Source organism: Limanda limanda, chromosome 15 (assembly GCF_963576545.1).
Source record: "Limanda limanda chromosome 15, fLimLim1.1, whole genome shotgun sequence".
In the NCBI taxonomy this organism is placed as follows: Eukaryota; Metazoa; Chordata; class Actinopteri; order Pleuronectiformes; family Pleuronectidae; genus Limanda; species Limanda limanda.
Genome location: NC_083650.1, coordinates 819,770 through 846,344, shown reverse-complemented (window position 1 = coordinate 846,344; position 26,575 = coordinate 819,770). Strand labels below are relative to the sequence as shown.

The 26,575-nt window shown below is 40.1% G+C and overlaps 2 protein-coding genes across 6 annotated transcripts; one reads left to right on the top strand and one right to left on the bottom strand.

The window, feature by feature from the left end:
- Positions 1-549: 549 nt before the first annotated feature.
- Positions 550-6,101, bottom strand: si:ch211-189a15.5 (spermatogenesis-associated protein 2). Its single transcript, XM_061087613.1, has 7 exons — positions 5,760-6,101; positions 5,320-5,429; positions 4,930-5,056; positions 4,325-4,447; positions 2,153-2,636; positions 1,105-1,383; positions 550-1,007 (listed from the first exon to the last, which is right to left on the bottom strand). Exons 1-7 carry the CDS (start codon positions 6,096-6,098, stop codon positions 910-912), a joined length of 1,560 nt encoding a protein of 519 aa, XP_060943596.1. The 5' UTR covers positions 6,099-6,101; the 3' UTR covers positions 550-909.
- A 1,407-nt stretch (positions 6,102-7,508) lies between these two features.
- Positions 7,509-26,388, top strand: nvl (nuclear VCP like). Of its 5 annotated transcripts, none has more exons than XM_061087674.1 (25): positions 7,509-7,598; positions 8,280-8,354; positions 9,021-9,091; positions 9,355-9,407; positions 9,672-9,762; positions 10,183-10,305; positions 10,425-10,488; positions 11,258-11,503; positions 12,721-12,823; positions 13,793-13,869; positions 14,486-14,620; positions 15,241-15,342; positions 16,185-16,302; positions 16,984-17,128; positions 18,702-19,014; positions 19,460-19,681; positions 20,363-20,467; positions 21,138-21,200; positions 21,382-21,501; positions 22,282-22,381; positions 22,890-22,996; positions 23,658-23,734; positions 23,898-23,989; positions 25,075-25,172; positions 26,235-26,388. In XM_061087674.1, exons 2-25 carry the CDS (start codon positions 8,298-8,300, stop codon positions 26,277-26,279), a joined length of 2,727 nt encoding a protein of 908 aa, XP_060943657.1. In that variant the 5' UTR covers positions 7,509-7,598; positions 8,280-8,297; the 3' UTR covers positions 26,280-26,388. The 5 variants fall into 5 exon arrangements, with proteins under 5 accessions (XP_060943657.1, XP_060943656.1, XP_060943655.1 ...); XM_061087673.1 differs by having other exon boundaries at positions 12,718-12,823; positions 19,463-19,681; XM_061087672.1 differs by having other exon boundaries at positions 12,718-12,823.
- Positions 26,389-26,575: the final 187 nt, after the last annotated feature.

Sequence of the window (26,575 nt, the reverse complement as noted above, 5' to 3'; positions counted from 1 at the left end):
AGATATGTTTTCAGTTTTTAATTCATATCTGTAGCTTTGATGGGATAGTGGATCATTTGAACATGAATTAAAATAATAACATTGTAGAATTTGAGTGAGAAAATCTGTTTTTGTTAGAGCTGCTAACAGCTCATAAACATCTGAAAAGTAACCCCTGACTTCATACTGCTGTGAACTCAAAAGTGTGACTCACACTTAATACCTGAGTATAGGAATTACTGCACATCTTTATGAATAGGTACATTTTTAAGTCCCCAGATGCACCTGCAGAACCTTGGGGTGCAGTTTCTTTTTAAAACCTAGCCAAGCATTACTGTCTCCATCGTTCCAGTTTTAAAATCCTGATGATGATAGGTTATGAATAAATGGATGATTGATTTGTTTTAGGTTCCTACACAACTCATTAAAAATCTGGAAAGTTGTGGAGTTTCTTTCAATTTCACGTTTCTGTATCATTGGGTTTTCTAATTAGTAGTAAAAACGCGGATCAGGACCTTTACCCTGTTTGTCTGGAGGATAAAGAGCAGTAAGAACACTCAAGATGGAATAATCAATCAATCAAGTTTTATTTTTATAGCCCATATTCACAAATCACAATTTGTCTCATAGGGCTTTACAAGGGGCAAGATTATCTGTTCTTAAACCTCAACAAGAGTAAGGAAAAACTACCAGAAACCATTTTATCAGGAGAACAAACGCATCAGAGAGAAGCATGTGTGGGATCCCTCTCCGAGTATGCACAGAAGTGCAATAGGTGTCACGTGTGACAGAGCACATCAACAAAATAACAATGTACATTTAAAGGATTGAAGAGCAGCTGAGGAAAGTCCTGAGAGTTGGCAGAGCAGATTTTTGTAAAAAAAACAAATATGTAAATTGTTCTTGAGCGGTTATTACCTTTTCTCACTCCTAGACAAAAACAAAGTTCTGAGCCAGCTGCTCCTCCTCTCCTTCACTGAATTCTACTTCTTCTATTTCTTTTTCTTGTCCTTCTGTGCTGCCTCCACCTTTAAGGAAGTGACAAGGGTGAGTGGTTACAAATGGTGGGCTGCTTCTGCCTTTTCATCCATGCAGGACCAGGCTGAGAGTATCTGTTGGTTTTACCTGCATCATAGCTCAGTGCTGGACCTGTCTCCACCACTGGTTTCATGAGGTTCTGCTCCTCTACCTCTCCATTCGTGCTGATCTTTCTTTCATTCTCCCTCCTTTCTTTATTTGTGTTCTCTCCTCTCTTGTTTTCTTCTTTTCTAATCACCTCCTCGCTGGTTTCCTGGACATGGAGCTGGTGCTTCATCCTCTCTGCCAGCCCCCTCAGCTCCCGCTCCTCGTCCATAGAGCTCAGAGTGGGAAGAGCTGGTCTAGACAGTCTCTTTTTTGGTATGCCTGTGAGAATCAGAGTTTCGTATGAAAACTGCACGGTGTAATTTATTTCCAATACAGCTAGAAGCAAGTATCTTGATTTGTAAATTATCTAATTTGCTAATATGGCCGTAAAACAAACATTCCTGTTAGGTTGTTTTATCCTTGAAGTGTTTGCTGATCAATTCTAATAAAATTGCATATATCATATTATAGAATTTAAGCCAACTAGCCAATTAGACGTTTTTTTACATAGACATGTTATGGTATTTTGCTTTTTTTATTGATTGTCGCAGTAGATTTTTGTCTACACACCCAATGCAATGGGCTTTGACCCCTAACCCTGAAGCAATTATGTCCATCATAGCAGTTTTTATTGGCTTTGCAAAGTCTTCATAACATCATCACACACCATCTGCTGTGCTCTTTCTTTAAAGACTCAGTGAAACAGATGTCAGGGCATTTCACACCTCACATTTACCTCTGTTCTGTAAAAACACACAGCCAAGGAGGCAATCGTTTGTTGACGTAGAAACACTATATTATATTTTAACCACATATATTTGATAAATAAAAAAGAAATCAACACTTAATAGGATTAAAAGGGGGGAGTTTTCATTACACAGGGTCTCTAAGAAAGGTTCTAATAATAGTTAATATTAAAGTAATATTAAGTGAGTGTGAGTGTGAGTGTGTGTGTGTGTGTGTGTGTGTGTGTGTGTGTGTGTGTGTGTGTGTGTGTGTGTGTGTGTGTGTGTGTGTGTGTGTGTGTGTGTGTGTGTGTGTTTATTACCTGCTGCTGAGGGATCTACTGTGGGAGGACTCAATCCAGGCTTCAGGCCCATTTGAAGGGAAATGGCTTGAGGCCCACTGAGCTCAACATCCACTCTGTTTCCATCAGTGTCTCTGCAGCTGCTGCGATGATCATTAAAACCACTACTTCTGCCTTCATCACCCAACATGTTATCAGCTTTGCTTCCATCAATTTTACTGCAGATCATTTTAGAAGTAGCTCTGATGTCTTTGATACCCTGTCTTTTGGGGATCTCAGAGGCCTTATTGTTATCGCTGTAATGACCACTGGCAGTATCACTATCTTTACTGCTGCCTCGGATCCTTTTTGCTCGGTGAGGTTTGTCTGGTACCAGAGGACGGCCTCTGAAGGCCAGGTCAGGGTAAGTTCTCTGCATCTCCATAATGAACTGGTCTGCAATGGGAATGCGTGGAGGAATGCACCTGTCTCTCGCTCCAGGCCCGGGGACTGAATACAGAAGTACCTGAAAAAATAAAACACCTGAGTTCAGTAAAGACTGCAGCTGGCTCGTTGTATTTTTGTTAACCTGGCTGTGCAGCCTGTTATGCCACCCTGTGTTTTGTGCATTGATAGTGTAATTTTTTATATATTTGACAGCAAATTGACTCAACTATCAACTGATATCAACCATAATTTTGTCCCGCTTTTTATGTTTTATGCACCTGCTCATATGTACAGTATGTGGCAGAAATACAGTCATCGCAGCTGCACCACGGTCTGTGGTCATGGGAGAGCAAGAGCTGTCCCCGAGATAGTGTGAGTCTTTTTAACCAGTTCAAAGCAGGTTATACTATATATCTTCAACTTTTAAAATGCTGTCCTTCCAACCTGTTGTAATTTCTTATATAATTACATGATTCAAGCCAGATTATTATTTGTCATTATCTTGTTGCAGAAAAACATTTTGACATTGTTGTCCGTCTCTCACATGTAGCAGAAATAAAAGTGCCCATATTCTGGTAATTTACAAGTTCGTAATTGTAATGTGAGGGTCTACTACAATAATTAAAAACCTTTAATGTTTGAAACTCTCATCATTTGTCTCACATGCTGCATAGCTTCTCTTTACTTTCTTTCTGAAATGCACTTTTTGCTGTAGGCCTGTAATTGGTCAGTTGGCCCTCTCTTTTGTGATTGGTCAACTGCTTATAGCTTGTGTTGGAGAAGCCACAAATCTTATCCAGATGCTTCCTGATCAGCTGTAAACACAGTTATAACATATATATATACAATGGAATCGGTATTGCCTATTCAAGCCCTAATCGAAATTGAAAGTCATCATGAACCAGCTGTTTGACTTGAACCACGTTCCAAAACAAGACTGAAGCAGGATGTTTAATTGTGGTACATTTTTGTTTCTCTACATCAGGATAAAAACTGTGTAATTAAGCATGTTACTTGGTGACAGGATATTACATGAAGTCAGCCTGCTAACTGTATGTATGATATAAAAGTCCTGTTAGTAGGTTGATCACAGCTGTGCAGGCCTGAACCCTAGTAGCCTCATAAACCCATCGTTCAACTGTAAAGAAAAGTATGACTATAGTATATTTAAGTTTATCTGTTCTTTTGTCCTTAGGCAACCAAAATGCTTTGATGAATGTCTGACATACACATTCTAAGTTGTCTGTGCAACTATGTGCCACACGCACATCTGTATATGTGGGTGTTTACTTGAGACCATCACACTGATTGTGCTGTTTAATACATTTGAACACATTATAAAAAAATTAATGCAGCCAAAAGTGGGTCCTTGTGTATGAAATAATAGGGAGTTATATAAAATGGTTGATGCAATTTTATCAAATCTGAAAAGAAGTATATTCAGACATGCTGTGCATTAATATAAGGAGTGAGCCGCAAACGATATTCTCTAAGGCCTTAAAGATGTTGCTAATGGCGACATTAAGTATGATCTTATTATTATAGTATTATAGTTGAATGGATTTAGGTGTGTTTCTCTTTGTTTGCTTTTATGTTGATATGGGGATCATGGTGGAGCTACCCCATTACAGTTATCATAGATGACAGGGGTTTTAAATGCTGCACAAAGAATATTCATATTTTTATTGATTTCTCTGTTGGTCTCAGCTCTTTCTCTTTCTTTCATTGTCTCCACACAGTTAACCAGTTCTCTGCGCTCTGCCCTACCTCTTTTCTGTCTCCTTTATCTTTCTCCTTCTCCTCCTCCTTTGGCCCCATTTTTCTCTCCTTCCCTGGGGTTTCTTCCACTTTGGTAGGCCCAGCTCTCCTCTGGAGAACCTCCAGCCACTCCTGCAACGTGGGATCACAACTGTCAAATGTAGTGTTACTATGTTTATATTACATGGTAATGAGCTACATTCACACTGTAGGTCAATATAAATATTCAATATAATGAGCATATACATTTCTTCTTATAATTTTTTCAACCCATTCCTTTTCTGAGAGCCAGCTGCTGTCATAGTTGGATTCTGCTCAATTCAGCCTGTGACTATATTCATCCTTTGACTTTCTTTTATTGTGTTTAAGTATTAATTCATAGTTTGTCTCCACATTATGCATCTTACTGTTTTCATCCCGTTAAAAGCCACATTGCAAAGGATTTGGAAAATTTGGCTGAAGAAAAGTGCATCTCTTGTATTGGATACATCCGAATATGTTTTAATTACTTCGAAATTCTCACTGTTACATTAAATAAAGCTGAGTTCTACATAATTGTAGTATATTCGACAATAATATGGAAAATATGAAAAATGCTTCAATAATGATCTTACCTTTGGTCCTAGCTGATCCTTATCCAGGACCTCCAGGAGGTGGTAACACTCCAACCGGGCCAGCAGAAGTTCAAAGCCCACCAGTATGGCTCTGCCTGGGTTAGCATCCTCACAGAGTCTGAACTCACTGACATCCATCAAACAGTAAAAAGGAAAACAAAATCAGGGCAGATTCAATGTAGGGCCCAAGGGTTCCATTTGCCTATTGCCATCAAAATCACCTGAAACATTCATGCTTTGGTGAATCATTGAGATTCTTTGCAAAGACATTTAAGTGTAAAGTTCAGCCTATTACACCGTGTATAAGTAAACACATGTGTATGGGGTATGTTTCTTCAGGCTTGGAGAAATATGTGTTACTCTCGTCCTGATTCTTTTCCTTGGTCATACCTTTGTGGGCTGTCAGAGTGAGGCAGGTAGCCTATAGAAGCCAGTACTGACTGAATGGTAGAACTGCTGAGAACTGGTAGAAGACAGTAAACAAACGGACCAGTGAAAGTCTAAAAGAGACACAGACACAGTTACATATATTATGAGATTGTCTTAATTATTTGCACAGAAGCTGTTTCAAAATAGTTGGATGATATCCAGCTTTCCATCTGATCATCTGATCATCAATTTTTGTTATATTATATTTTTTGTTTAATTATAGCCACTGTTACAACTTTAAACTTACACACAATTTATAGTACAATATACTATTAGATAATAAGAGACAGACAGAAAGAAAGAAAGAAAGAAAGAAAGAAAGAAAGAAAGAAAGAAAGAAAGAAAGAAAGAAAGAAAGAAAGAAAGAAAGAAAGAAAGAAAGAAAGAAAGAAAGACCGAACCTTCAGTGTCTTGAATTCCTTCCTCCATGGTTGCAGGAACAGGTTGACACATAGGGTTTCCAGTAGCTCGGTGGCTCTGATGAAGGCCGTCAGGTGTGTCCTGCAGTCGGTGCTAACAGGGTCACACGCCTCGGCCACAGCCTGGTAGAACGGGAACACAGTGAAAGTACCTGGAGGCGTCGGTTCCCTGAGCAGATATTGAGCAACCTTCTTCCGCAGCTGTACATCATGGCACGGCTGATCCCCAGGACACCAGTCACTGTAACACTTCAAATAATCCTCATAAAGCTCCAGGCGAGAAGCCTCGGCCTGTTCTTCTGCTCCTTTGCCGTCCTGCATTACTTCCACACAGACACAGAAAGAGAATGAGAGAGAGAGAGAGAGAGAGAGAGAGAGAGAGAGAGAGAGAGAGAGAGAGAGAGAGAGAGAGAGAGAGAGAGAGAGAGAGAGAGAGAGCGAGAGAATGAGGAAGTACAGGCTGTCAAACTACCTGATGAGGAAATGAAAGTGAGAGAAAAGGCTTGGTTCACTGAAGTGAATTTAGTAAACCCTGAGATAAACTGAGCTTATCATGCATTAACTGAGATGAGTATGAGGATGTAAACTTTTCTTCAATCAATCAATCAAATTTCATTTGTATAGCCCACATTCACAAATCACAATTTGTCTCCACAAATCACAATCCCCCATTCAGCCGTAGGTGAGATCCAAACAACAAGGCACAAGAACGGGGAAAGAGAAGCTCCATGTATCATGATGTGTCCATGGACAATCTAGGCCTATAGCAGCAGAAGCAAGACAGACAGGAACCAGCTCTAACTATAAGCCATATCAAACAGAAGCTTTTAAGCCTACTCCTAAACGTAGCTGTCAATCTCCCAGACTGAAACTTTGAGATGATTCGACTGGAGAGGATAATAAGGTATTACAATAATCAAGTCTGGATACTACATTTGAATTTATAACAAATTGAAATACAGTCATTACACTTTAAAATGTAAAATAGACAAATCAGTTTTAACCTCTGCACTTTCAACATCTCTACGGCTACTCAGACTGTAAGGTTTCAATAATATATCCAAAACATAATGTCTTATCGGTTTGATCTTTTCATCTAAAGCAAGCAGCCCTGTTGTCATCGTCAGGTTATAACTGCATTAATACATTTAAAAAGTAATCTAACAAAAATAACGTGTTCTATTGGACTATGATGAGTTTTTCAGGCAGCAGCACCTCTTTTTTTTATTTTATAAGAATAAACCCTTACTTTACTACGCAACTGAAGAATTCTTCGGGATTAAATGCCCAACATAAGGTAAGTGTAGTCTGTAAGGCTCCTCTCAGTTATTAGAGAAGTTGGCCTGCAAAATTAGAAAAAGACTTTGTTATTTTTTTTATCTCTGTATGTACACCACAATGTTTGGAGAATGGTTCAGAACTATATAAGAAGAAAAACTAGACAAACAATTCAGTCAGGCATTTTGACGTATTGAAAGTAATGAGTTTGAATTTATTATTATGATTTTATTATTGTGAAATAATGTCATAATTAATTAGGGCTCAAAGATCGTAGTTGTGGATGTGTGACTGACACAGGAAGTCATGGATGAATCGTGTGTTCGCCGCCTCTGCGCTGACGTGATGCATGCTAGTAGCCACGTGCAGTCTAGGTCAACGGCCATACAGCCCGTGTTTTAATTTGAAAATCCTCCACCGGATACACTACTTTTCTTTTCCGGGTTAAGCGGTGTGTGTGTGTGCAGTCACGTTGTCGGAGACTGAACTGTTTTCAGATAGTTTAACACAGAAGTTGTGGACGAAGGTGATGGTGGTGTTGAGGTAAGCCCCCCACCCCATCTCTGTCTCTCTCAGCACCCCTCCTCTCTATGTCTGTGTGTGTCTCTCTCCCTGTCTCACCCTCTGTCTATGTGTGTGTCCCTCTCTGTCTCACTCTCTGTCTGTGTGTGTGTGTGTGTGTCTCTCTCTGTCTCACCCTCTGTCTCTGTGTGTGTCTCTCTCTGTCTCACCCTCTGTCTCTGTGTGTGTCTCTCTCTTTCTCTCTCTGTCTGTGTGTGTGTGTTTTATTAGCAATTATTATAATTAGCAATTTAGTGATGTCGCTAAAAAAGCCTCTCAGAACAAACTATCATCACAAACACAAAGACAAAGTTGGTCAACAAAAAATTTGATTTGCAACCTGCTATACATTTCAAATCACAGGACTCCAGTGTTCATTTTATGAAAAGAAATTCCAGTTTTTAATCTGTGAGGATTCGCTGCGCTCTCCTGATTGGTTGTTTTGTATTTTTTTTAATGTTGCTTTTACTACAATGAATACTAAAAATGTATTGACGACGTGTTGATAAAGGACTCTCATATCAGACTTGCTGATTGTGAGTTAATATGATTAAGGGTATCATTTTATTCAATTAAACTGTTTGCAGATGAAGCCAGCAGCAGTTTTGTGAAGCAGTACTTTACAGTAGAACTCATGATGTGTTGTGAATGTGTGTCCTGCAGACTGAGAGCAGCACAGACATGAAGAACAGAGGTGGTGGCGGGGTGGACAGTCGGCTCAGACAGAGAGTGGAGCAGGTAAAGTTGATCTCTTCACTATCTTACAGCTCTATGTTGAATATAGGTAGAAATGTTTATGTTATCTGAGTTTAGTAAAAGCAAAAAAGTAGTATTCTTACACACACACACACCTGCTCATCAGTTTTTTTAAAAACTGTTCTTTACTCAATGCAATTGTTTAAAGTTTAACAAGACCAAACAATAATATGTCTTCCTAGGTGAGTTTTCATCACAGTGATGTCTGAATGGAGAAGATCTGTTATCAGACTCTACAGCATATCGATGCATCAACAGGAAGAATTCACGATCAATCTTCCTTTTCAACAATATTAAACCTTGTACATTAACTGGTACAAATGTGTGATAAGATGCATCTGGCACTTTATTTTGAAGAAGGAAAAACACAGGATTTACTGTGAAACACAATAAAATGGTCTTTGATGATGATCAGAGTGACCAGAGACTGAGTCTGAATCTTTTAATTTTTGCCTGTATTAATAAGACAGAATAAGCATGAAGTCAGGAAGAATTGCAGGAAAAGGGCCAGGTTGGAACCAAACCTGCGGCTGGTGCAGGAGTGCTCAAGCCTCCTCCTCCTGTAGGGCACCCTTGTAAAGTGGGAGCCAAATATTTGATATCAGTCTCAGTCATATTGACCCAGTTTCTGATGCTTTGTGTTTTCAGTATATGGCATCCAGCAACCGTGAATATGTGGACCTTTCAGCCATGGCCCTCGAACTTCAGAAGTTACACAGGCAAGTTCTGCAGAACACTTACCAAAACTAACCTTCATCTGTTTGACAATAACCATTTTTCTAGTCAGGAAAAGATCCATTTAATCAGCACCAACACTTCTACCTCCGTTGACATGCATCGGGTGAAATAATATTCATGCCTAACTACAGACCCCAAAACAAGAATACAGTCACCACTGTACACCTCTCTTGTGAAATCAGTTAGTTTTTAATGATGTGAATGTAATTTTGGTGCTAAATATACTATGGTGTCTTTATTGTAGAATGGAGTATGGCAGAAGAAACAAGACAGCTTTCAGGATTCAAGTAGAGAAAGGTAAGAGGCTCCAGAACTTATTATTTTAAACTGTAAGTTCACAGTGGAAAGAATAGGAGGGCAGGTCTTATATTCATCATGTGATTACAAGAGATAATACCTTATGTCAACATTGAAGAAATATTCTGTTACACAAAGAAAAAAAATGAGACACATGGTCTCTGCTGCTCTCTGTATAGACCAGTCCCTTCCTGTTTTACGATCAAACTCTTCTTTGGATAATGTAGTGTGATCTGATCTGTCTTTTCCATCTATCTCTCCTAGTGTATGAAGCTATCATGAAGGAATCTGGGCTGAATTATCTGGAGAGCAAGCACTTGGCTAAGAGAGCCAAGCACAGCCGCAAAAACAATGGGTAAAGCACTCCCTGCTTGACAGCAGAACTGTAGCTGTTTTCAGGCATTTGCTCCAGAGAATGTCCACTCACTTGGGTCCGGATTTTCACACATGAACAACAAAGGAAGAGATTCTCTGCTCAGACATGTTCATAACAATAGAGAGATCTCTGGATCGTTCAGGTGCAGAAGGAAGACACAGCATGTGCTAATTCCTCTGCAGAGATCACATGTTTTTGTTAACAGCACATTGACAGCTCTGTTGACATCTTCATTCATTGTATTCCCTTGGGGTGTTTTTTTTATTTTACAGACACTAAAATAAATTATTTTGTGTCTGTCACGTGTTAGACGTGTCATCAACACACTCACTTGCAGTGAATCCTCTCCAATGGATCTTCATCTGAATTGTCACATCGTCTCACTCTGACATTCTGCAGAGTTTTACCAGGGGGCTGGCAGAAGAACTACCGCGAAAGTCCGGAGCCTCTCACTCGGACCTTTGCGTTCTCACATTTAGCCGCTCTGGAGAATGTCAGGAGATTCTCTGGAGTTCAGTGCAGGTTTGAAAGCAGCTCATGTCCTTGATATCAGGGTGTTTAACAAGTCCTCCTTTCTCCTGTGCTGATTCTGTCTCTTTAAATACACAACTAATGCTGTACAATTGTGTGTGTGTTCACAGTGAAGGGAGCAGCAGCAGCAGCTCAGGGGAGTCGTCTGACACTGAACATATTCAGGAAAACACTGTAAGATATAATGTAGCTCCACGGTGGATCGCGTTGTCTCCACGGAGCCCCCGGAGCTAGCGTTAGCTCGCCATCATCACCATCATCTCACCGGTGGGGAGCCCCCGGAGCTAGCGTTAGTGAGCGAGCGAGAGTGAGAGTGGTGATGATGGCGATGGTGGTCCAAGGCCATGTGGCGAGACTCCCTACATGGGTATGGTGTGACAATGACGTGTATTCCGGTCGTAATCCCATTGGACGCACTCTAGAGTATCGTTTCTGACATAGAGGAACCACAACAAATCGCGGGAGTTGTTTTTTTCCAGAGTTTTTGGGACGGTAGACATGCTAGATACCCAAATTTGCGTGTAGAAGCACGTTAATTTGGAAGCTTTTTCAAAAGTGGAATTTTCCTAATATGTCCCCTTTAAATCTGCGTGTGGTTCCAGGACTTTCACAAATGAATTTCAAAATAATTAAGCTGCTTAATTTAATTTAATTTAATGTAAATTAAATAAAATAGCAATTTGATAATTAAACACTCTTTGGCAAGTACTTATTTAACATAAAATAGGTAGACTTGCAGATAACTTCTCTTTCTAGTTTTTGTTACTCAGGTTTAACACATCTTGGACCTATCCATGCACTGAGATAAAGTTCCTATCCATTAGTCTGACTCAGGGATACATGGCCAACAAGCACATTTCCCAATTGTTGGACTGTTATTGGTACAGGATCTCTTGACAATGAGCTCTAACCGATCCATGCTGCTTCTTTTTGCTGTCCATAGCCCATCAACCACATGAACAGCTCTGTTACATCTCTGTATCGGAAGGGAAACTCTGACTCCATTACCGGCTCACCTAGGAGAGATCAACCTGCTCCAAGCAGTGATGTCAGCACAGCCACTCCCCCTCCCAGTGCAGGCACTGTGGTCTCCACAGGAGGCTGGTTCATTGATAAAGGGAGGGGCCCCGAGAAAAGCAACATTCTCATTGACCTGTGTGATGAGGAGCCAACAAATACAGCAACAAATGTATGTATCCGAAAAGAGAGAGACTGTGTACTTAAATGCAGGATATTCTGACAGTACTAACTCAGTAGGTGTTAACTGTTATTTTTCTTGTTATCTGCTCTTAGAAATGTTACAAAGAAATGTGGTGCTGATTCTTCGATTTTATTATCTTGAATGTCTTGCTTGAACATGTGGATGCAAACATTGCAAGTTGTTATATTGCATGGGAAGAAATCTCAGAAAATGGAATACTGCCCATGACATCCAGAGCCATTACAGATGCAGAGCATAATGTATATATTAACAAGTCTTACTGTTAGACTACCTTCAGATTAATTTCTAAACGGGTTGTCAGCACCAGACTCGCATTTGCCTCAACTGGTTGGGTTAAGACGAGCAGTGGGGCGACCAGGAACAGCTGACACTGACTGCTGCAGCCTTGTACTGGAAAAAAGGCGAATGTTTGACAATTTTGCCTAAAAAATTATTAATTAGAAATTAATCTTTTATCAGAATAGCTGCCACTTCTCTTTCAATGACTAACTTATCCTTGAAGTTCCATTCTAAATTGTATGAATTCCCATTTATTTATGTAAATTCCATTTACATGTTTGATTATTGAAAGATGTGTGGGAACACACAAACTGTCATTCATAGGTTGTAATTGTTTAAACCAGGAATACGGACCATTTAAAATTTTACAACAACCTTCGATGGCTGAACAGGTTTTGAGCAAACATATCAAAGTAAACTCTCTAATGAGAACTGCTTCTTTAAGGAAACATCTGATGTCAGGTGGTACTGATGATGATATTTACAGTTGTACAACCATGTACAGTTTACAAAGACAGTAATTCCTCCCTTGTATCATTGTCTGCAGAGATCCCACAATAAGAAAGTACTGATTGGTTTGTGCCAGAAGTTTGGCGAGTGCACATACACAGTCTGATGTTGAGGAGGAGAATTTAAAGCGATGCTCAGGACATTTGTAGAAAAACAGTAAATCTAAGAGCACACAAACTGTTCAGAGCAGGGGGCTATTTTGCAATAAATCACGATTGATTGGAATACTGCCTTTTCTAAAAATGTGTAGTTTAATTCCACAATAAACCAAATGAGTGAATGAATAGGTTGGGGTGAACACATGATAATATGGCCCTGTTCTGACATTTCAGTGTGTGTTTATCTGGAATGGCTCAAATCATGTATCAACTAATCTGTGCTTTTGTCACCAGCAGACAGACGTGTCCATGCTGGAGCCTGAGAAATCTCACAGGAAGTCTAAAAAAAGGACAAAGAGCTCAACTGAAACAGCCGAGCCTCAAACCTTGACCAAAAAAGGTACGTCATTTTCAAGTTGTTTAGTCTAATCATAAAATATTCTTAGCATAGTATTAAACACCACAAAAAAACACAATCTTAAAGGCCCCGTATTGTGTACGATACATTTCCTGGGCTTTTACTATCCGTAATTACTTGAAGGGGTCAGGAGGGACCCTCAAAGTATGAAAACAGTCACTCAGCAGACTTTTTCACTCAGTCCATTCCAAGAAATATGTTATCGAAACATCTGGTTTCGTACTTCTTCCCCCGTATGACTCTCAGCCCCACCAAGCCGGTACCAGTACAGTGACTTTCAGCTTCAGATCGACAAACTGCAGAATGAGACGGGCAATAGGCCTGGTCGCATGTCACTCAAAGTACAGTGAGCCAATCAGAGGAGGGGCTCAAGAGGCAGGCGAAAAAACAGCTTGTTCTGTGTGTGGCTCCAGAGACAGGCAGAAGAGAGGACATGGAAATACACATTGCAGCAGTTTTTTCGACTTTAAACCACTGATATATCATCTTAGAGCTACCAATAGCTGAAATTAAATCCCAGAATTGTGTATGTATGGGTTTTTTAACTGATCTTTGAGTGGAAAGACCACATTGAAGGACTGTTGATTCAAAGGATGTCTTCGATGGTTATGAAGTATGTTCTCATTCAGGTGGTTCTCAATTCACGTCAGATGACTTTGTCTGTAACTTCCTTTTTGTTTTCATCCGCCTGTATGTCCAATTCTTGTGAACACAATATCTCAACAATGCCTTGAGAGAATTTCTTCAAATTTCGACCAACTGTCATGTTGACTCAAAGTTGAACTCTGTGGATTTTGGTGGTTGAAGGACACAAGTAAAGGTCACGGTTATCTCATATGAGTCCGGGATATTTTTTTTATCTAGACTGAAACTGCACTGGTTGGCAGAGTCTTATAACCACAGGGCAGTAATTTGAGTTTTGATGATGATTTTCTGATGATCCCCCCCCAGCTAAATCCAAGTTACCAGAGCTGCAGTATCCGACTCTGAAGTTTGAGGACGTAGGAGGTAATGAAGACACATTAACGGTTAGTAGCCTTTAATCTTCCTGCTTTTGTAGCTGTAGCAAGTTTTCTTCAGTGGTTTTTGAAGACTGCATAATGTGGCTTTAATCAATAATTATTAAAGTATTAATCAGTGTGTTCTTGTACACAGAGACTCTCTCTGTAGTTTTCTCTGGGCCCCTACCTGATCTGACCAGTGATGACATGTAGAGTCTCATGTTATACTTTCACTGCTGGCTGTCGAGGTGGTGTCTTGAAAACAATGTTCGTAGATAGTTGGGATAATAATAATTGAGATAGATAATAGATAATTTGACATTTTTGGGGGAAAACTTGGTCTTAATAGGAGAGACAGCTTTCATCCCCCTTTGGATAGAGCAGCTCTCATCTCTAGAAATATGACAACGTTTATTAAACAGTCAAATGAGGTCAAGAGTTGGTGTATTCTATGTGTGTGTCACCGCTTTTTCAGCAGGAGATATTTGTTTTCTCATTTTTAGTTTTTTTGCATTTCAGTGCATGTCTTTTAGCATCTTTTGTTAAGTGCCTTGAGGAATTGTATGATTCAATTTAATTCAGAAGTGTTTTTGCATGTGTTATGCACCTGTAATTTTCACTTTATTATTTGACATTACTGCAGGAGGTGTGTAAGCTGATGATCCACATGCGTCACCCAGAGGTGTACCAACATCTGGGAATGGTTCCTCCCAGGGGCTTCCTCCTCCATGGACCTCCTGGCTGTGGAAAGACATTGCTGGCCCAGGCTGTGGCTGGTGTAAGTACTGTTCCTCAGTGCAGCTTTATTCAGCAACACAATGGGTGGACATGAACCTTTTAGTTATTCAAATAAAATGTGATTGATCGATCAATCAATGCAATTTTATTTGTATAGCTCATTTTGTTTGTAAGCACACACAGCACACACTGCAGAAAGCTATCCCAAAGGGTAGGTGCACGGTAGCACGGTAGCACGGTAGCATCGCTACTTCAGCTAACATTGTGACCTCCGGTAGCGGTCATTTAACAAGCCGCCACCATGATCATTATCCACCACAACTATCAATGATCAGGATTCACGATCCACCATTAGATCCACGATCAGCTGCCGCCATGATCACAATCATTATCTCTGATTTGCCATCAAATGTCATCATCCATCAGTGTCGTGCTGTATTTGTAGGATGAAGAGCACAGATTGAATCATGTCGAATGAAATGTTAACCTCATAATACTGAGCCAAAGAGGAGGATGAGTGGGGAGAGGTGATGCATATTAACTGAGATTTGGTGTTTGTTTCATGTTTATTACCATTACACCACAGTAAGGAGGGTATCAGCAAAGCTTATGTGTATTTTGTGTGCTTGTTCGATGAAGTGATGCGATTGTGTTTTTCAGGAGCTGCAGCTGCCCATGCTAAAGGTGTCTGCTCCGGAGCTGGTGTCTGGAGTGTCTGGAGAATCTGAACAGAAGCTCAGAGAGCTGTTTGACTTGGCTGTGGTCAGTAGTGCTCTTTATCTACTCATCATTCTAGAGGTCTCAACAAAACAGTAGTGACTAGAGCAGGGGTTCCCAAAGTGGGGGGGGTCGCGAGACACAGAGGCGGGGTCGCGAAATACATTCCAAAAAGTTTATTTTTTTTATAATATATACATATGAGTTGATATTAGAATAAAACCATGAAATTGTAGCCGAGCGTTTAGTTGTTGTATTTAATAAGGCCTCAGCCTAAAGAAGACACAGGAGACATAGCAGCCGTTTAGTACAGCACATCCTTCCGGTAAAACCCCTCTTCAAAATAAGAGTCACTAAATAAAATAGCTTACACATTTCCCATCAGTTTTTTCTTTTTTCTCCCCTTTTTTTCCTCCACAAAAAAAAACATTTCCTTTTTTTAATCTTACGACACAGGTTAGCGACAGTTCAATTTACAGCAGCACCAGTCACACGGTAGCTGGCCAAAACTCTTTTGGAAAGCAGCTGAAAATTATTGACAGTCACAATGAAACGTTGGTTAATACCAACCAAATCGAGGAGGCCACAGGAACAGGACAGGCTAGCGGAGAAGGAGAGGCTACCTGAGCAGACATGCACAAGAATGCACGCACGCACGCATAGTGCATGTGTGTGGCTGTGCGCAACATTATAAACCACCTCCAGTGTCGTTGGGGGTCCCCAGTCTCTGGCACCGTTATTTTGGGGGTCGCAGGCTGAAAAGTTTGGGAACCCCTGGACTAGAGGAGGTGCAGCAAGCACAGGGACTGGAATTACTGATTCAGTAGAACTGATTTGATAAATCATGTGGACCATCTGAACATCATTGGCTCTTTTCTCCCTTGCAGAGCTCTGCTCCATGTATCCTGTTCATAGATGAGATAGACTCCATCACCCCTAAGAGAGAGGTGGCCTCTAAAGACATGGAGAGGAGGATTGTAGCTCAGCTGCTAACCTGCATGGACGGTATGCTACACTGCCTTCACAGTGACATGAGGAAGTGTCTCTGATATTACCACTTATTGATAATATTACTAACTAGTAACTATGTTAACTATATCAGTAACTGTGAGGGGACATTAACTATCAGCAGAGGTCATATTGATGGACCAAACAGGAACAGTTTTTGTTTTTAAAGTGGATTTATCTATTAGTCTATTATTAGTCTTCCTCTGATGTTTGAATATTTCATGAACAAATTTAAGTCTTAGATTCCTTATCTGGATCGTAGCTGAACATATGCTGGACATTTTGAATAACCTTTACATGAAATTTGTTTAATATATTGAACTGTTTGATAAAGTTTCTCTTTGGGACTTTAATCATTGACTCTGTAAAATGCTCTCTCACATTAATTTTCTTTATCTCATTAACTGTAAGTGATGAAAAACTGTGCTTCACACATAGTGAATTTGCACAGAAATATATCAAATCTGCTAATCATGCTAATGTGACTTTGTACTATATAAACAACTCTGCCACACCATCTGAAGGTGTTTCCCAAATGCAGATCGTTCTTGTACTGTAACACAGTATCAGATATACTGTCATTCCACTTACAGTCTCACTGTCACTTAGGCAAAAAATCGATACCACTAATGAAATTATTGAGGATACGACATGTTACTGTTGCTTGTGTTCCGGCAGACTTGAACAGTCTGACCGTGACAGCTCAGATCCTGGTCATTGGCGCCACCAACAGGCCAGACTCCCTGGACCCTGCCCTACGCAGAGCTGGACGCTTTGATAGAGAGATCTGCATGGGCATCCCGGATGAAGCAGCTCGTCTCAGGTAAGCCATACATTATCACAGAGAAAGGCATTATAATGCTAAACAATGCCCTTGTGGTAATTAATCGATATATATTATTTTCCAAAAATCAGCTAGGCAGGGGCCTGTCCAGAACATATGAAGGAGGAAAACAGGATTATATTTACATTTTATACAAATATTATCCACCTCAGTGTTAATGCTAACTAGTTGTCAGCATGTTTTGGAATTAAGTGCACAATACGTTTGTTTGGACTAGGTATGTGGTGGACTGCATATTCCTAAGGGCAAGTAGTACAATTGTAACATTCAGGTGAATCCTCACTGGGTTTTCCACAATGTTTAACGTACCAAATATATGAATGACTAGAATCAAGAGACTTAAAGATAGATTTGGTAATGTAAAGCTAGTACACTAAAAATGATACCGAAACTTTTGGAGTGTCATTTTTTATCTACCGACAAATCTGCTCCTTAACTCCACAAATGTCCGTCTATCTGTAAACGCATATCACGAAAAACTTCACTGGGCCACCAGCAATGGTGTGAAGCCGATATACGGAAGTTGACTGTAAAATTTGATACAATTTGGACAAACAATACATATAATATTTATAAAAATGTAATAAACACACAACGGTAAGTGGGGCATAACAGCAACTCTGCAGACAGAGTTCCACAATAAACTAGCGGTGGCCAATTATATTTTTTATTGGAATTATTTCACATCAGACTGACACAAACATTCACTGGTGTGGCAGGAGCTGATCTCATCTTGGCAACATCATTCATAGAATCACTTCCTCTTTAGCCAATTGTCTAGAAAGCAAAGCACAGTGTTTGTTTTGTTGTTGAATATCAAGCTGAATTAAAGAGCTTCTACTTTGAATAGTTGTTAGGCCTGAAGATTGTGTCGATTGCTGTCATTACATAACAGCAGTTATTAGCATTAAGTTCAGTAATCATTCAATCTTATATATTAACCACACACATGAACAATGGTAAAGAAAACCCAGTTTCATTTAATGAACAACATTAACTATAAAATGTTCACTGCAGATAAACCAGGTAGGATAAACACAAAGTTTCACTCTGCATTGTAGTTTGTAAAAAGCTCTGATAAAAAGTGTCTGTAAATTGTAGACCTGTTTGGTGATGACATGGGGTAATTCAGAAGTAGGCATCACCACAGGCCAGGAAACCGCCCATCACAAACGGGCATTATTATAACAGGCACAGCAGTAGTTTGACCAACAACAGATGGGGAAAGTGATGACCATTTGGTAAGGAGCAGGTTTTTCAATTCCCATTGACAAAGACATGAGAGAGGAACATCTCACTTGTGAATCTCCCCGAGGTTGAAGAGATTGTTAAGACTTGCTAAGGCACATTTTGAAAATTTGATAAAAGTTTTTATTATAAACTTTTCATAGGACAGTATAGCTAACATTGGAATAGATGATGATTTTCTTCAATTATAAATATAAACGGCTGCATATTTCAAATATTCCAGTAGATTGTCCCGTCATAACAGGGATCTGTGGAAATTTGTGGCATTTGTTGTGTTTAAACACCATGCATTGTGCTTTGTCAGGATCTTGAAAACTTTGTGTCGAAAGCTGAAGCTGCCGGAGGACTTTGACTACCAGCAGCTGGCCCACCTCACCCCTGGCTATGTGGGGGCTGACCTCATGGCTCTGTGCCGCGAAGCTGCCATGACTGCTGTGAACAGGGCCCTGCTGGAAATGAGAGGGTGGCCTCAGGGCAAGGGACAAATCTCTACTTCAGAGCTGCTAACAAACAAAGTTCAGACTGAGGCTGTTGTGACAGACGGAGAGGTCGGGGAGCAACAGACAACAGACATGAAGCCAGTATCTCAGGAAGAATCAGGACAGAGCCAGCAGCAGGTACGAGGAGCTTCAGCAACACGCCTAAAACTACCTTCCCAGTAGGAAATGGTGTGAAAATGTCATATCACGATGGTGACATAAGTAATCAGTATCATCACAGTGTTGTAAACATGTGCAGAAATGTGCAGCAGGTACTGATACACATGTATCATGTTGTAAACAAACATACACACACACAAACAGGAAGATATACAATATGAGAGAAGGATTTCCTTTAGGAAATGACCACACTTTAGACCTCTTAGAAGGCTGAAAAATCTCTGGAGCACTGTCACTTCCTTCTGTGATCTTATGCTGGACTGTTGTTAATGCTGAGCAGAATATATGATATACGTCTTTTGTCCTCCTGTGTTTTATTCTCATTAGTAACTGTGATTGAAATTTTGGTTTCCTTTAAATTACTTATTTTCTGTTTCCATGTGTGTATTGTGCGCTGGTTCAGCAGGGGGAGCTGTGTCACCTCCTACACCTGCTGAAATCCACTGACACACTGTCAGAGGAAGAGCTGGACAGCCTGTCCATTCTAATGTCAGACTTCCAGGCCTCCTTGTCCAGTATCCAGCCCTCAGCAAAGAGGGAGGGCTTCGCCACTGTGCCTGATGTCACCTGGGAGAATGTGGGGGCCCTGCATGATATCAGAGAGGAGCTCACCATGGCCATACTGGTAAACAGCAGGCTTCTTCACATTTGACATCCATGACCTAGACCCTATTTCCACCTGGTATCAACATTCGTCCTGAGAGATCTGACCACAAGTGGAGAGCTCTAAGTACATTTGGCCACATTCTTTTTGCTGTGTGAATGCAAATGCTTAAAATACTAGCAACAATTGTATAATGAGCCAAAAATTATTTTACACTTCTCATTGTCCACCAAATAAGGATTTTTATTTTTATGGTCAAACCAATGCACAATGTTTCTTTCAGCCCCTTCGGATCCTGATTTCTCTGTGTCTTTCTTTCTCACAAACACAGCGACTCATGTGTAAACTCAGGCTGGGTAAAAACAACATTTGGTCTTTGCTAACACATGAAGTAAATGATTATTCACATATCCAGCAGGGAGGGGAGATTTGATCACGAGTGGTAACAGGAGACGCATTCAGGAGATTTAATGTCAGGTGTGAACAGACGATACATTTTTTATCATGTATGAGCTGGGACCATTGAGTCTTCCTGGTCAAATTTGGGGTCTTCCTGTAATTCAGGATCCATAACAAGTTTTTGGTTGATAGACATTGTTAGTCTATTCATAGATTGTTCCAACAGGTTTTCTGCACACATTGTTTGATATTTACCATTGGTATGTACTGACTGATGATATTCACCGTGTGTGCATCTTGCAGGCTCCTGTGCGTTCTCCGGAACAATTCAAAGCGCTGGGTCTCAGTGCTCCATCTGGAGTTTTGCTGGCTGGACCTCCGGGATGTGGAAAAACACTGCTTGCCAAGGTTGACACTGGTTTTTAAACTGTTTTAATGGCATCTAAAATCTCTCTTATATGACTGGTCAACTAACTAAAGATTTTCAGAGGATTGAAAATTGTTACTTAATGAATTTAGTATGTTGGTACTTTTGGAGTTATTTTTTTGTAATTTTACAGAGGGCTGCCTCCTGTGTCTATCAAGCATCTCAAAATCAGTCTGAGCAGTGGCTCTGAAAATTAGATTAACTAGGACAAAAGAAGCTTTTCTGGGAGCTGAGAATAGGATTTCAGTTATTCAAGCGTCCTGCAGGTGCAAGTTCATCAAACAGTCAAGTATTTATCATACAGAACCAGTGATGTATGTTGTACTGTGTTATCAAAGGCACAGTTTTGCATTCGGGGAAATATACTTATTTGCTTAGATACTCAAAACAGTACGGAACAGCTAGTCTGGCTCTGTCCCAAAAACGACTACACCTACCATCACCTCTAACGCTCCCTTCTAAACCTGATGAATCTCGTTTTTTTTGTAATGCTTTACAAACAGAAATGTTAAAAATGAAATTGTGATTTCAGGGGGAATTATTAGCTTTTACTTAATCGTGAGCTATTTCTTATTTGAACCACAGCAGTGTTTTTTTCATAACAGTGGCTCTGTGGCTCCTCTTTTGTCTCACTGTGTTGTCTCCTGACAGGCAGTGGCCAATGAGTCAGGCCTCAACTTCATCTCTGTCAAGGGACCAGAACTGCTCAATATGGTGAGTCAGTGAGCTGCAGGAACATGGTGTATAGGAGTCTGTCTGTGCATTGAATTGTCCTGCCCTTGTCACATCACTGTGCTAGTAGCTGGTATTTATCTAGTCCCTGCAATTCATTTCCTTTTTTCATACACCACAACCTGTTGTCTGTGAGTAACTCATGGCTCTGTGTTTTATGCAGTATGTTGGAGAGAGTGAACGAGCTGTCAGACAGGTCTTCCAGAGAGGACGCAACTCTGCTCCATGCGTCATCTTTTTTGACGAGATTGATGCTCTGTGTCCTCGTCGCTCAGGTCATGAGGTGAGAAGAATGAACTTCTTACCAGAACAATTTTATACAAAAACATGTGTTTGGTTTTATCAATGTGCGTCATGCTTCCGCAGTGTGAACATACTAACAGTATTTTTAGTGTACAGTAAAATGTCTCTAAAAGTGTGAGTATGTATGTGTTTAGGTGTTGTTCACTGGTCAGCTACTGCAAACAGGAAGTCAGCTTTGTTTTACATAAAATGTTCACCTTGTGTTCTGCACTTGATGGCGTGGAGCGTAATTCACGATTAGTGGCCGCGGTTTGGTGTTGCGTGACGGACACAGGAAGTGAAGCGTTTGTTCTCGCGGTGCATAAAATGCACGCAACACAGAGCCTTTACTCCCAGTCCTTGTCCACCCTCCCCCGCTGCCGCATCAGGTTCCGAGTTTGTTTATATTATATTTGTATTTATTTAATTATTCAATGTTTCATGCTCAGTAATTTTTCAAAATTTGCAATTTTATACACCACAGCAGCATAGTTTCCAAAAGTATAGATCATAAATAGTTTTCTTAAAATGTCAACAAGTACCAAGTATTCACTCATTCTATTTGATATAATTTATTGTGCATGACATCCTGTTAGCATGTCGAACTGTGCTGTGATAGTGAATCGCTGTATGTATAGCACAATGAATGTGAGTGTGAATGGATGAATGTGACCTGTAATGTAAGGCATTTGTAAGTTGGTAGTTAAGATATAAGAAATACAGTCCATTTACCATTAAGTATAGCTTATGATATTGTGTGTGTGTGCGTGTCTGTGTGTAGTCAGGAGCCAGTGTGCGGGTGGTCAACCAGCTACTTACGGAGATGGACGGCTTAGAGACTCGACGACAGGTCTTCATCATGGCTGCTACAAACAGACCAGGTACTTTCAATAATGCTCAAGACCAATGTTAATTATGTTAACAAAACTGAAATTAATTAGTAAGTGCAGTATATATTTATATCTGGTGACTCTTTGGAGGGACCTGATCGAGAGCTTGAAAAGCCTCTGACTAAACTGTATATAAACTGTATACTTATGTAAAGTGATAAAAACTATTTCCATCTGCAGCAGTAAAAGACTGATTCATTAGTATTAATAAAATGTTGTATATATTCAGTCAGTGTTTTTTTTATATCTGTGGAATGCTTTAACTCTCGATTTTCCAAGTAGATTTTGCTGTTTATACCAGTGAAGATTTTTCTATTATAGGAGTTTTTATGTGATGGTTTACATAAACATTTAATATATATAATATGAATATTAGTAGGTGTAAAGGACATGAATTTTTTATTTATTTGTTTTTCCTCTATCAAGGATTTGTAACTAAAACCATAATTCAATGATCTTCTAAACACTAAATGACTGTTGCTGCTTTGTGTCTTGCCAGATATCATTGACCCTGCCATTCTGAGGCCAGGTCGCCTAGATAAAACTCTGTATGTGGGCCTGCCGCCTGCAAAAGATCGCCATGAAATCCTGCTCACTATTACTAAGGTGAATACAGTTACCATATTGAGGAAACACTTAATTGACAGCGGAGAGTACGAAAATTTGCCACAACTTTACATAGTAAGGTCGAGACCTTAACATTATAGAGAAAGCCAACAGTTCCCACAATGACCAAGCACTTTGGCGACCGTGGAGAGAAGAAACTCTCATTAACTGGAAGAAACCTCTAGCAGAACCAGACTCAATGCCTCGTCTGGTTGGGGGGGACGAGAGAATAGTTCTGATTTATATCCCAGTAAGAGAATCTTCAAAATGCCTGCAAAAAGAAAATGTCTTTACTATGTAGAGTGCCTTGAGATAATGTATGTTATGATTTGGCGCTATACAAATTAAACTGAACTGCCAGCTGAAAATAATTGTCTTAGATTGGGATGGGACAGAATTATTGTTTTTTTCAGTCTTAAACCTGATGGCATTGTTTTGATTGACATTCAAAACGTCCAACCCCAAGCAGCGGCTTTAGAAAAACAAGTTGGGTCACTAGGAAGTACAGTATTAAGGAATTGCTTTTCTTTAATTGCTAGGGTAGTTATTTCCCCTTGAATCCAGTCTTTGTGCTAAGCTAGGCTAATCCCAACTCAGACCATCTTTGAATGCTGGCCTTCTCCAATGAGTCAGAATTGAGAGTTGTTGATGATTGTTGCAGGGGGGGACCAAACCTCAACTGGAGCAGGATGTCAGTCTTGAAGAGATCGCCTTTGATGAGCGCTGTGATTGCTTAACGTAAGTCCCAGCTGGAAACACCAGCTGTCCTCACTCCTCAGTCACTTGCATGTATTTATTCTTATGCTGGACATGTTTTTTCGCAAACATTGAAAATGATACATTGAGACATAAGTGTGATCCATACTGAGTGTCAATGTGTGCTTATGTGTGTTTGATCCAGTGGGGCTGACCTAACTGCGTTAGTGAGAGAAGCATCTGTTAATGCCCTGAGGGCCTACCTCAAGTCCCAGAATCCTCCAGCTTCCTCCTCTGGTAACCTGACCTCTTTTACCTCTGCATACCTGCACTGTGTTGATGTTTTAAAATGGGACTGAACTGTCATGTGGGACTATAAGCAGTGATCAGCAAGAACTCCCATGGTTTCACTTCACTGTTGACCTCTGCTGGTGTCGCAGGCACAGTTTAACATGTGGGAGTAAAATGGTGTGACTGGTTAACGATTTATACATTAATGCTTTTTTTTCTTTTCAGATTTTGGTGTACAAAACAAACACCTGTGCGCTGGGGGTTGGGTTGATTACATTTATTCGAATAACGCAGAGTTGACTGATATAACTTTTGGTCTATAGGAATACATCCAAGAGAAAAAAAACTACAAATTAGAGAAATTAACATAATCAAGTCTGACATTAATGTGCATTAATGTTTTAATGATTGGGTTTGGTGGTTACATAAACAAGATCCCAGGAGTCAGAGGTGTCTCAATAGGCATATAGTCTTGGAAAGAAACACTAAGGCACTCAGTCTTTGGATTAAATAATACAGTATAATTAGTTCACTTCTCAAACAAGCAGACCTTAAATCACATTAAATGTCTGAACGTGGAGTGTCTCAGTGTTTGTTTCCACCACTGTCTAGATTATTCCAATCTTGATTAATTTACATCTAACTGCCTCACTCTCGGATAACCCGGATCAATGCAGTGCTTCCCCCCTTTGGAATCCGGCGGTCTCAGTTTGGAGCCGACTGCAGAGCTGACATCGACACTGGGCAGGAATTGCAGCTAAAATCAGCTCAGACCCACGAGTGTGACAGACTAGACTAGTCTGAGAGTATGGAACAAATATTTAAGCTCAATAGTGCATTTAGCCCCTACAAGCATCACCAAAATTATCTAACAAATTTGAATATTTGTATCACAGTTGGAATTTTAAGAAGTGCGAAGACTCCCAGCCCCACTAAAGAGTTTGATTTAACTCCCACGTTAGTTTAGAATAGTAGTTCTTCTCTGTAAAACATTTATTTTGGAATAAAATTCACACGACATGAAAGCATCATGGTGTTTCATGCTGACTTGACGTAGTTGATGATTTCATTTTGTTCGTTGTTTCAAACAGGTCACACATGCTCCGCTGGGTCAGTTGCTCACATCAGAGTCAGTAAACAGAACTTTGAGGATGCCTTCAAGAAAGTTAGACCATCAGTGTCCAAAAAGGTGAGGAAATTATCAGTCGGAGATCGGTTTTAAAAACCTGATTTCATTTTCACTGAGAAAAAATATGACCCGAATGGATTTGTTGCTTAGTTTTCATATCTAATCTGTGACTTGTATTTTAAGTGTTCCACGTTTTAAACCTTTAACTCCCAAAATCTGTTTTTGGAAGCATTGCTGTGATCTTTATCCACAACACTGTCGTCCTGTCTGATTTCATTTTTCATTTGATGTCTTCCTGTTTGAATCACCAAACAAGCTGCAGATATGAGTTGTGACTCAGAGCTCTGAGCATCATCTAGCGTCTGTATGCTAGTTTGATACTTTAGATATTTGTTTCAATTAGTTACAGTACTGACCAGTTCACCTTACTTTAAAAAATAAAGACAAGTTCTAACTAAGTCTCCAAAAATGTTTTCAAACACAGATGTTTTACACTTCTAAAACTCTTTAAGATAAAGAATCAGAGCAGACATATGTTGCCATGTTTTGACACATTTGAGTTGGTACCTAAAAACTGTTGAAGTTCAGTCACCAGTCCATTCTCCTGTCAGAACTCATCGTCATGGATCTACTTGTTTATAGAACAGTTGTGTGTTGTTTTGTACAGGAACACCTCCCAGTGGAATGCAGTGGTTCATTGTGTGTCCGTTGCTCTGGCACCTTTCCACATGCTGCAGGAAATGAGACTAGACTGTGTCACTATAGACAGCTGTGTGCTATACTTTCGATCAGATCACTGTCCCCATAACCTCACTATCAACTAGCCTGGAGAACCAGTCCAACTCGTCCCCACACAGAATAAAGTGACATTAGACACTCTTCACTCTACTAGGAAGTACTCATTTCAGCTACAGGAATAAGGCTTAAACAGCAGCAATGTGGACTGTTGGCAGCCTGGCTGAGTCAGGTGGAGACGTCACCTATAGCACTCAGCTGCTGTGCTGTGAGGGCTTTAGGGAGAGGCACGTCCCTCTTTACATCCGTTTGCTGTTCAACTTTTGTTTGTGTGGGAGAACCAGAAACATGCAGTGACTGTGCCTTTGCTTTATGTTTCCTGTGTAGGATCAACGGACGTATGAGCAGCTGAGAGAGTCCCTCAGCAGATAACTGCAGCTGACTTCACCAGCATTTCCCCTTTTACTTGTCCACATTCAGTTAAAAGTCATATACACATTTTATTTTGTTTGAATACTGCATTTTTTTTTTTTAAATAAAATTGCTTGTGGAAAATGACAACAAATAAATTTGGTGTTTTCTTATTCTTCTAATTTCTTATCACGATATCAGCTCCTGTAGTCAGACTGCCTGACTCACGCTAAGCTCACTCACTGATTGCTCACATGCTGTAGTGTAAATACACACTGCATTTTATTGCACTTCTGTTAACAGACACACGCTTGTCA